This window comes from Scomber japonicus, chromosome 13 (genome assembly GCF_027409825.1).
Source record: "Scomber japonicus isolate fScoJap1 chromosome 13, fScoJap1.pri, whole genome shotgun sequence".
Taxonomy (NCBI): domain Eukaryota; kingdom Metazoa; phylum Chordata; class Actinopteri; order Scombriformes; family Scombridae; genus Scomber; species Scomber japonicus.
Genome location: NC_070590.1, coordinates 16654489 through 16666647, shown reverse-complemented (window position 1 = coordinate 16666647; position 12159 = coordinate 16654489). Strand labels below are relative to the sequence as shown.

The following is a 12159-nucleotide window of genomic DNA, read 5'->3' as shown; positions in this document are numbered from 1 at the left end:
ATATACACACACATACAGTACATACATATATATATACATATATATTTAGTTGAAACTTAAATTGAAACTAAAAAAATATAAGTCTATAATACAGTGGCTGTAACAAAAACAAAACAAATATGCTTTTTGTGTCAGATCAGTAATTTCATCCAAAATGTTCAAGATGTTTATCCTTTTAAAATGTAACCAAGAGATCATTTAATCTCTAGAAAATAACATTTTGCCGATGCCAAAGTGGAAAAATGGAGACTTGAGCATTGTATTATACTGTCAGAGATGGTCATAAAGCAAAGTCTATATGTTTAGAAGCAACGCTGATTGCCATGGAGACAGGATGGTGGATTGTATCTGAATCTCACAGCACGTGGCAGAAAACCCAAAGTATAAATAACACTAACCTTGTGTTAGTCAATGCTACCCATAATATTCATTCAAAATACACTTTTTGTGTAATGTCTGTATATTTTACCATCAGCACTGGGTGAATGTTTTTCTTCAAGGTTTTACATCACAGTACTGTGGTTTCACTTTAATGCAGTCTTCTTCAGAAAGCTCACTAAACTGATTTCAGTTTAGACAGTTTGCAGAATGATATATATAAGCCTTGTGTCCATCCCTTTTATTCTGAAAATGAACAGAACTTTAAAGTAGCATTCACTGGAAAAAAATCTCCCTGTGTAAAAAACTACTTCCATCAGTAGACAGAAATCTTTGTTCTTGAGTCTGTGGTCATGCAGTACAGTATATTCAATAAAGAATAGCACTAATTACTGCAATATAAACACCATTTGAAGGCAATGTCATTTACAACCCATCAATAATCATAACCAGCACAAAGATCAGAATTATGAGGTCAGTAATACATTTTAACTGCATGAAAATCAAAATTGTGTACATAACGGCAAAAGGAATTCCTCTGTTCATGTATGCTTCTGATGATTTCAACAGGAAAAATCAATCAGTTGCTTTCTGTGCGGACCTGGGAGACATCTTTGACATGAGACACCTTCATTTTTTATACTTGACATCGGTTTATTCCTTTTGAAAATACTATGAAACCAAACCGAAGAGATGCTACAGTATGAGCATAGGTGCATTACCTTGGTGAAAAACTGCAGAGGTCAAAGGTGATGTTCCAGTAGCTCAGTCAGTGGTCAGGACAAGGGTTTGACGGACAAAAATTGAGTGAGTAGTGGCATAACATGACAGGAAGCAAAAATGAATAGGCAAGTATATGAGAAAAGAGGAGAGGAAATATTAGTGCAGCACAGTCAACTAAAATGATTTCAGGGGAAGGGAAATGTTGTGATCTGGTGGGCTGGCAAGGAAAAGCAAACCAATAGACCCCATACCTTGGCGGTTTAACATCAGGTGCGCCAGACCTTGAGGGAAAGAACAGAAAAAAGGATACGAAAAACAGGATATTCATAAAGAGGTTTGGGAAAACAAAAGCATTGTCACAATGTTGGACTGCAGTTTGTGACAGACATCCTGGGGTAGGTACGGATGTCAAAGTTCAAACTAAAATATAAAAGGGAAATCAAACTAAAAACGGACAGACATCTCAAGGGAGGAGAGGGAAGGCAAGGAAAGAAAAAAAAACATCTTGATTGGTGCAACCCCCTCAGTTGCTCACAAAGATGCTTTTTTTCCAAATGGAACACATACTGTATGTTTACTTGATGCAGACAGCGTTTGAAATGTATCAGATAGGTTATACATAAAACCTGCTCTCCATTGCAAGAGTTACATGTGGTAACACAACTGCCGTTCTATGATCTCTTAAAGCACGCCCACCCCGATATGTACTGATATTTGCATGGAAGTGCTCAGCCAAACCACATGAGCCTATTTAACCTTCTATATGGCTGTGTTTTATAAGAGGGCAGCAGTTACACCACTCCTTACCCACTAAATCTTAGGTGTCTATCACTCTATTTCACACAGGATTTAACATCAGCTCAACAGGTTTACAGTGTGCAGCCTGGGAAACGCCACTGTTATAGTAGACATCATGAAACCATAATGTGACGGGTCAGCCAGCAATGATCTTCCACATCTAATCTTGTAATTCCAGAAAAAAAACTGGGACCGAGCTGGGACCTGATCCTACACTGTAGTAAAGATTAACTGACTCTTGGGTTTGGGCGGTATCACAGCATAAAAATATGCCAGGGTATTTAGTAATCCCTACAGTATGATTGTCAATACCGTCAAAAACACAGACTTTAGAGTTTATGATTGACCATAGAGTTTGTGAGGAGCCCCTGGAGGCAGCATGAAATCCCTCTTTCGACCACAGTGTGGGGTGCCATGGCAGAGAGCCGTATTTTTGCAGGTTGAATCCGCAGTAAGTGAATAATGCAGAAGAAGTGATTCAAAGTTTCTAACCTCGCTATAAACTTATAACAAAATATGAATTATTGTTGTGTTTTTATGTTTGTGGTGAAAAGAAATTGCAAGATTTCTCTTTCTTTGAGCTGAAATTCATCTTGTAGCATTCAGTAATTTCATTTCTGACATGTATTCAGCTGTTTCTCTGCTGTGGTACCTGATGAACAGGTAAGACTAATATTCATTGTTTGCTGTCTTAAGTTTTGTCTTGTAACTTATCTCTAACTTACCTAAGCACTCATGTATTTTCTGCGCTGCTGGCGGTTTGTGGGTGAGGTCTGGTTCTTGTGGTTGACTTACATATATTGGCTTTTATAAGGAATATTTAAAACAGTGTTAGAGAATACTGTACCATACATGCTACAATGAGTCCTATCGCCAGCAACGATTTATGCAAATACTGTCATATTACTGTTTACCTCAGTAAAATGTCGAAAGGTATGAAAAACTGGATACCGCCCAAGCATTGCCTACAGACTGTAAAGCATCTTAAAGCTAGTCAGCCAAAGGGGGTAAAAAGCCACATCCCACCTCCATATTCTTTCACATAGAGGGCAGAGGGGTGAGCCCAATGCAACAGCCGCAGTGTTCAAAACGGGGGATAAATGGGATAAATTAGCCAACACATACAGGACTCAATGGTGTAACATTCCTACACAATGAGACAAACAGTATACAGTACTCCAAACCAAATGTAACATGGCACACTCATGGTTTGCTAATATTTACAGTATTGGGATACTTATTGTTTCAGATCCCAGACCTGTCTGTTAAATGGGATCAGCACCAGAAAAAACAGTCATATTGGATATGATATGATTTGCAAGTTCCTCAAAGCAAAAACAAACAGCAACCTATAAATCACATGATATTGCACAGCAATTGCAAGTGACTGTGTATAAAAGTCCAGCTGGTCGGCCAGAATGCACTGGGGTGATCAAAGCCAAATTTGATTTTAGTTTGTTGTTCACTACCCGCTTAAGTCTTTCATTCCTACATCTATGTCGTGTGCTTAGCAGAGACGCAGAGAAACACACACAGATACCTCAATAGGTCAGCCTGGCAGAGATCATATGTTTTTCTTGCCAGAAAGGAGATGGGTATTGTCACAATGCAGCACTTCTGCTGAGCACATGAGCTCCACTGTGTCAGACAACAACAAACAGCTCTCATCAGTGCATCAGCACTCCTACTGTAAGACTCTCATAAAGAAAGTCACTCTCTCACATGTGAGTACAGTTCCAGTCCCAGTTCAGTCATTAGGTAAAACCTCTTGAAGTGGCAGGTCGCTGTTGCACAAATCTTTTCCACACATTACACTGAACAAGGCTGTTCATGCTGCTGACTACCCACGGCTGTGTCCCTGCCTGCCAACACGAAGGCTTCTGATACACTGATCAACCTCTGCCTAAACAGGATTCACCTACAACCCTGTCCAGATACTGTAGCAGACAAAGAGTTGCTGTATGCTCCCCCACGGTGGCTGTGCATTGCACATGACAAGCCAACATATGCACTAGGCATACAAAATGCCCACTCTCCTTTCTCTCATCACCCCTCAGTTAATCTTATTCTCTCCAGAGGTGCTAAGATTACACTGGACTGGAGCTTAAGCATCATCTTCCTTTGGTATCTGTATCCCCTACCAATCTCCTCAGGTATGAAGAAAAATGACATGGCAGGGGCAAGAAAGGGCTACGAAGAAAGTTTATTCATCATTAAAGCAGATACAGTGAAACCAACTCGTGTCAGGTTGTAAACCACCTCTGAGTAAGGCAACAGGATGAATATCTGCCCCTATCTGTGAATCATGCACAGCACCCCATCACCCAAAATGTGAGGGGTAATCTTGGCCATAAAGGGAGCTAGCACTTTGACAAGTCTTACTCCTTTCTCTGCTGAAGTCCTCTGTTCGAGCCCTGGAGTGAAGAAAACTGATCTACATCCTTGACTGACGGAGACTAATGCTGGTGACCAAAAGAAGACCAGAGCATCACTTGACTTCTCTATGTAGTCATTTAAGAAATTAAAGTAAGGTGGATGAGGAGTGGTGTATTGTATAGGGGCAGCCACCCATTGAATATGCTTATCCTACTTGGCTGAGCCTTACATTCAAATCTCAGTGTGTGGAAATGCAGAGATAAATGGTTTAAACTGATAGACTCCCATTAGCAAGGGAAAGCCAGTATGAATATAAACCACCCTTCCTACCAGTAATCTACTAGTTTTCTATTTTTAAATAAAAGGCAACCTAAACAGGTAATAGAAACGTATTGTATTGTGTGTAAAATATTAACATATTGCTTTTAAGGATCCTTTTGATTTAGCTTCTAGCCTCATTGTAGCAGTGTGTATTAAAAGTAAATGAAAGATGATGATCATTTCAGTCACCCTTTGATCAATTGATTGTGTCATTTTTTCTGAGCAGCAATAATTTATTAGTGATGTGTTTATTGTGCATACACACGCCTTTATTCATCTACATCTGTTGCCCGAGTAAATCTATACTAAATTGTACAACGCCAAAAACTGCTTCTAAATGGCTGCGTGTTTTCAAACCTTCAAGTAAAATGTTTCACTTCTGGTTCCACTCCAATCAATGATGTTACAGATGGTTGGTTTGTTTTTGCACCTAATGTGGCATCACAGATTGGGGTCTGAACGGCTGAACCCAAAGAGAGCAGTGCAGCAGAAGTTTTTTGACCTGTGTGATTGAGTGACATAAAAGGTAGCGGGGGAAACCTGTGTCAGGTACAATGAAAAAGAGTGATGCCCTGCCAGCATAAAACAAATAACTTTTTCCATACGGAAATGTTTTGCAAACAAAAAATACCTTCAGAGAGGAAGTGTGTTAAGGTATATCATGGAGTGGTATAACAGTTTTATCTCAACATTATTTTAGTTTTTATAGTTTTTCAAATGATTTATCAGTCAATGATAGTCTTTGAAAAATACTGATTGATTGTTGATACAGTATTTTCAGAAAATTTGAGGATGTGATATTCACTATAAAGAGAATTCATTTCAAAAAAGCAAAATAGGTCTTGATTTCAAGATTTTTGTAAGTGCCTATGCCTCTAAATAACTTTTAAAAATACTTCAAGACAAACATCTAGGTTTAATTAAACACATACCGTGGAGAACAAATACAGATGTTGAAGGACCTTCCAACCACTACTGTGACATTAATTAGCGAGCATCTGAGACGAAAGAGGCATTGCATGAGGATTAGGATTTGCCAAATTTGTTTTTCCGTGAAAAGTACAGTGTTATGGAGTGTGTTGTAATGAGAGATTAGACCAAGGTCACTGTTGCTGAAAGATGCAAGCCCACTAGGACTAGCTGTGTCCTCTCTTTCGAAGATTTATATGCATGCTTTGTCATCTCTGTAGTTTCTAGTGTGATTACTGTATGCTTACACATGAAATTCTGAAGGAAAATAAAACAAAACAAAGCAATGACAATGTGTTTGCACTTGGCCGTTTGTGTGTTTGTGTAAGGTTTTCCTATACGTTTGAGAGATTTCTCTCTGGTCTGTTTCTGCCTTGTGAGGTGGCTGTTCTTATCTCTCGTTCACAGACCTGTTTTTTTTCCACTCACAAAACATCAGAGGATGCTGCACTCTTTTGGCATTAGAGCATGCCCCGCCATGGCCTTTGTCCACACAGATCGACAGGAGCCCACGCGCTGTATACTGTAGATGAACAACTCAGAAGACCCACCTGCTGTGCAAAAGGTTTTCATTGCCTTTAAGCAGTTCCTCAGACAAATAGAGATAATTCCTGCACCACTTAAAACCCACAGCCAAGACCAAATATAGCATATGGGTTACCATCTTTGCCATCTCTGGGGGGGAGGAGGTGATTTAGCTAACACATACATTTTTCTATTTCCATCGAAGCAAGGACAACAAAGACTTGCTGCTATCCGAATAGCACATGGAGTTGTGTAAAGGATATGGAAAAAAGGAATCTGGTGAGTGTGCTTTTGCTGTTGCTGTCATTGTTGTTTTCATGCATTCGGCATTGGGAATTGTCTCCATGTCAAGCTTTAATCCAATAAACATTCTGATGTGCTCTCTTTGCAGCATGTCATTTAATAATGCCTGCCTTTTTGCTGGGAGTAGAACCATGCCATCTTTGCTCATATTAAGAATGATTAATACTTGTTTTTGGAAATAGTGCTGTGATGAAAACCTATTAACTACTACTGAAGCATACAGCCTTATACCACAGTCACTAAGTCTTACTTATCTGCACTAAAACATGTATCATCTTTAACAGTATTAAATATGCAGTAATATAATACCAATATGTACTGTATTCTGTAATAAGTCCTAATAGGCTCCTTCTACCTGTATTTTGCACAGTCATGATAAGAAACTAGACATGAAGATAACATCTTAAAATTTATTTTTGCAGTCATATGTGCCAAACATAAGCGTCAGAATTGGGATTCAGAGAGCAGGTGTGCATAGGAGGGTGTATTTTGAGTCAGTAACAGTGATTTATAATGTGAAGTGGTTCAGTGCACCTTGTGCTGGTCTCCTGAGCCTGTTGGCTGCCCTTTCACCAGAACCAGCAGTCCTTACCGCGGAGATGGATGTCTCGCTCCGATGCGGACTAAACAAATCCCCCTCTTCACTTTCAATCTTCATTTCACGTTCAGTATGTGCACCTCATTAGAAACCAATCCTGTTTAATTGTGTTCAGTTAAAGTAATGCCAATAATGAGACAAACGTCTCTTTTCATGCCAAAGAAGATTTGTTCCCCTTCAGAAAAGAATTTTAAATGCACCTATGAAAAAAAGTCACATTGTGAAAATAATAGCACAATTTGATGAATGTTAAGACTTCAGTAAACAGCCATAGAGGATTTATGTCATTACATGAAATTAATCTACATATTGGTCTAGAGCATAGTGGCATCAAAGACTTCATAAACCTTAATATTAAAGAGAAAAATCTGGCATTTGAGAGAGAAAACAAAGGTTACAATATTGTAACTTTGTTCTATAAGCAGAGGTAGAGCCCTTTACCTGACTCTATGGGTAATGCTCTCTTTCAATCACACGCATGCTATCGCCCACTGAAATTCACATGTACGCAGCTGGCCATTGAGGACATGCCTACTGATTACTTGTACATCACAGTATAAAAAGCAGCATCTTGGTGCTGAGTTGAGCATAACTCCAAGATACTCTGCCTGTTGGCGTAGCTGGGGAACACTGTTTTCCCAATTGATGACCACCAACTTGGCTGTATGGAAAATGGCCCATTCCCTGTACATCCTGTTGAACATAGCCCACGCCAATGGGACTCTGTTTCTCGCTGATAGTCATTTCAGAGCGAGACTGCTGGAGTGGCAACCCCATCCATGGAAAAGTAAGATCAACAGCAGATTCGCTGTCACTGAAGTGAGAAGGATGTGAGCAGCACCAAGACACTGCCCTTTATACTATGTGAGGTTAATGTGATTAGTTGGCTCGTCCTGATTGGCCAGCTATTTACAGTACATGCAAATTTTAGTAGGTGATTGTGTTCATGTGATTGGAGGAGAGTATTACCCATAGAGTCCAGTAGAGGATGGGGCTTGTGTGAGACATAACTATAAGATTATAAAAAAATAAAGCAAGAGATCTCTCTACAGTCATTGTCTCTGTGATGCAGTATATGCATGCTCCCCATATTGTGTGACTCCCACATACTCTGCAGATGTCTCCAGTCACCTTGAGCACACTGATTATACATACAATGAGCATTCAGCACATTAAGCGCTTTTTCCTTTATGACCTCGTGACCAGTGATAGTATAGCTCCTTTCAGCTTAATTTGTTGGATGTCAGAACTGCAGTCCAAACTGACAATAACAACCTGATGATAACCGAGCAGACTCTCACACACTGATGCTGCGGTAATAACCTTTGCAAATAACAGTATCACAAAATACTATAATTATACTCATCATTATGCTCATTATGTAATGCACTGTCTTACCTTGTACTTCTCGCTGGATAGCTGCAGGAAAAAAAGAAGAACAAACACATTTAATGTTGACTGCTGGAAGTTAAATATCGCTACCAGTCTACTAACTAAATCTAAACTAACACAGATATTTACGCTTTGCTTAACATTTCAGTTTCTTTCCATGTCACAACTTGCATGTAGACTCACATGTATCGGCCACAGACTTTGATGACTATAAGCACAGCTTTTCCAGTGAAGTACTGGGTTGCTTTGTTGGCTGTCACTGTACCTATATCATTTTATGCAATTTTGATCATTTGTTCTGTCGCTAAAATTGCAGCGTTAACAATAACTAGCAAAAATGTTGACACTGTATTACATAGAGAGTCAATTGTGACATACTCTCAGTCAAGTGTTTGGTGTCTTTTCATGATTGGTTAGTTAATATCAGCAGCTTAGGCAATTGTTTTTCTACAATGTTAACAAATAATTTGTTATCACTTTCTAATAAGACATACTTTTGTTTTAATACATAGTGTTTAGGTTGTCACCAATGGCTTTATAATGAGATCAGCACTATAATGCATGCAATCAGTAGCAGAAACATTTGAGCAGCAGGTTGTTACAGTCCATTGTCCAACTGAAGAATCCCCTGCCATGATACTCCTTTGTCTTTTTAGAAAGAAGGGGGCATTCCTACCTATTGTATGATCTTTGCAGGGTCCATCAGAACTTCCATGGCAAAACATACATATATTGATGACTAATATCTATAAAATTTGATTTATTTTATTGAATGACTCATTTCCTCTTCCTATTACATACATACCTGTTTCAAAGCTCACTTTAAAATGACATATTTTATCATAACTCTGTTTTGTAGGCTTTTATAGGAGTAGGATAAAAAATAACATCCATTTGGAACCCCAATAAATGTCTCTGTCTTGAAAACATAAAAACAGCTGTCACTTACGCAAGCTGTTATCTTCTTTGACTTGTGAAGAAAACTGTCACTGCTCAATGACAATATAGACTATATACTAAGAATAAGATGTTTTAACCATTTATATGCCAAGGAACTTTCGTACTGAACAACAAAAAAGCCATTGGGCACACAAATCATCAAAGATGATTAATTGTTAAGTTAATTGTAGGAAACTTTGTATTATAATATATTTGAGTGTTTAAATATAATATATACAATATATTATGAAATTTCTTCTTGTACTGTAGTGAGCAAATGCTTCTGTTACATGTGACATTTTGCAACTTGTAAATGTACAATCCATATGACAACAATGAAAGTAAAGGTAAGATAATTAAGATAGAGGTTTTTCTGACCATTTACTTATATATTAAACTTAGATATTAAAAATAACATTATTGAGTCAATTCACTGATTTTGTGAATCTTTCCTTTTTTCTTTTTTTTTTTACTGCATTTCACTGTTCAGAAAATCAGCACAAACAGAAAAACATGCTCCCATCATAACTTTTAAAAATCCTTACATTTAATAGAAAGTAACACATATAACATTTAAATGAAGTTTGCCTGTCCGTAAATCATGCAGCAAAAAATGAAACACTAATGCTGATAATTAATTTTTCTAAAACCAGAAGGAAGAAATTTTCCTTACCTTCATGGCAGTACCTTCCCATGTAGCTGGTATTGATACAGTCACACAGGACCTCCCCTTGGCTGACGGAACACAGGCCTTTGTTGCTGCATGGAGAGTCTCTGGCACATATATACTCCAAATCACCATGTACAGCTTGACCATCCAACAGCACCGGTAGTGCCTCACCAAGTTTCAGATTGGCTATAAAACCCTGGAACGGCGGCTCATATTTGACAGTGCTGGACGTCAGGGCAGAGAGACGCACATCAGGTGAGATCCCACCTACGTAGAGGTCGCTGGCCACTACCATCTCTTTTCTCTTGGACTTCACCTCAGCTACTTTCTCTTCGTTATCCACCATCAGCTTGGTGTTTCTGTAATTACGAGAGAGAAGAATTCTGTGCCAACGTTGGTCGTTGATACGTGTCTCTGTGTGCAGGGAGGCTGGTTCAGCACAATGAATGGTGAAGTGCATCTGGAGTCTGCCATCCGCAATTAGGAGTTCCAGGAAGTCGCAGTTCCCTCCATCATCCAGATAGAGCACCAGGGCTTTGCTGATGTTGGTTTTCATAATAAAACTGAGCTCACCTGTTGCTTTGGCATCCCACTGGCCATAGCGTGTCCACTGACCAGGAACCCCCTCATATTCCAAAGCAGTTCCTGTTAGCACCAACCCAGCTAAGAACAGTAACCAGGAGGCCTTGATTTTACACCTGCCCATGATTCTTACTATCTACAGTTACTGGTTCCACTGTGGTTTTCTAATTCATATGTATCCAACACAGCTGTGAGGAGTAAATATTACCTAGTGTCTGTACTTATTCCCCTAAAACTTGCAGAAACGAGACTGCAATTCCCACATGCAGTAAAAGAGTTTCTTTAGCCTCGACTGCCTATCCTGATTCTTTTCTCCATCGCTCCATGGGTGACACGTGAAACAGCAAATAAATGAGGCACATTGCAGAATACTTTGCATCTACTTTGGATCGGATGAGAAAGAGAACAAATGACACAAGAGATCCATAATACTGTGTGCTTCCTCGTCTTCGCCATCCAGTGTCTTGGCCTCCATCCAGCACTGTTCCTGTCAGTTCTCCATGGGTTGGCTAGGCACACAGCCTAGGTACAGCCTCCATTCTTCTCAGCCTCCCAACATCCTGAGACATAAAAGAAGAATGTTTAATGAATAGCGGGGAAGATTACTAACAATCTCTTCTATACAAAAATGGCAAATAATCTACAGTCATTATGAATAAAATGGCAAATTAATTACTAAACCTAATAAATCATTAAAATGGCAGAGTGGGAAATATGTAGATGAGAGTGAAATGGAGGTTTAATTGTTATGAATGTTTTAAATCATTCCTTTCCTGAAGGGGCACAGCCCAGAATTCAGCAGTGGTTAACTAATAGAGTCTAGTTAATTTGTTGTTGACTGCTGGTTACCATAAAGATTATGACAGATTGTACCAAAAGAGCCAAGTAGGTTATCTGTCCTTGTGCCCCCCTACTATCTTAACATTCAGGCAGAAAAGGAATCACTCGGCCTCTGTAGTTTTGCTGAGATCTGTGCTGATTTCCAAGAAGCTGGTGGGAAAAGTATGCTTCATAAGCACCCCTGCAGATGTTTTGGCGCAATCCATGGCCTCACTAACTTCAGTGATGTTGAGCCCCTTAAGCCCTCTGCGCTCCCTAGGCTCAAACTAAGACATTGCAACTAAACAACACATGCAGACCAGAAGCTGGGAGTGATGAAAAAAGAAGAGGCCTGTGTTAGACACAAACAAACAAACTAACTAACAAAAAAGTCAATACTCTGTGATAAAAAAGGCTGTGCCTCTGAGGCCTAAGGGCACAAACAAAGTTGTGCACCACTTTTTGGCTAAACTGTGAACCTGCCCTGACTCATAATGACCATTCAGCTACAAGCTACAACCAGAGCCATGTTATCCTGTGGACTGTGTCCGAGAAAACAAGAATCCTCTAAGAGACATTGTTTGTATTTAAAGAATGAGGCAGTGTTTAAAGATCTTTTCATTACTAACAAAGATTTCCCTACATAGAACAAAACCAACAAGGCATTTAATCTACAGACAAGTACTGTGTATCTGCCACTGCCTGATATAGATTATGCATTGGTGCCAAACTCCACTGCTGTCCAAAACCTATTAAAAACAAAACC

The 12159-nt window shown here is 39.2% G+C and overlaps 1 protein-coding gene across 1 annotated transcript in view; it reads right to left on the bottom strand.

Annotated features, from left to right (window-relative positions):
• The window catches only part of nrxn2a (neurexin 2a), a 97438-nt gene extending 86740 nt beyond the window's left edge, over nucleotides 1–10698 (bottom strand). Inside the window, exons 1-3 of the mRNA XM_053331014.1 lie at nucleotides 9996–10698; nucleotides 8390–8410; nucleotides 1353–1382 (exon numbers count right to left, since the gene is read on the bottom strand). Coding sequence (XP_053186989.1) covers nucleotides 1353–1382; nucleotides 8390–8410; nucleotides 9996–10698 — 754 coding nt within the window. The remainder of the gene's footprint in view (nucleotides 1–1352; nucleotides 1383–8389; nucleotides 8411–9995) is intronic.
• Between the last annotated feature and the right edge of the window lie 1461 nt (nucleotides 10699–12159).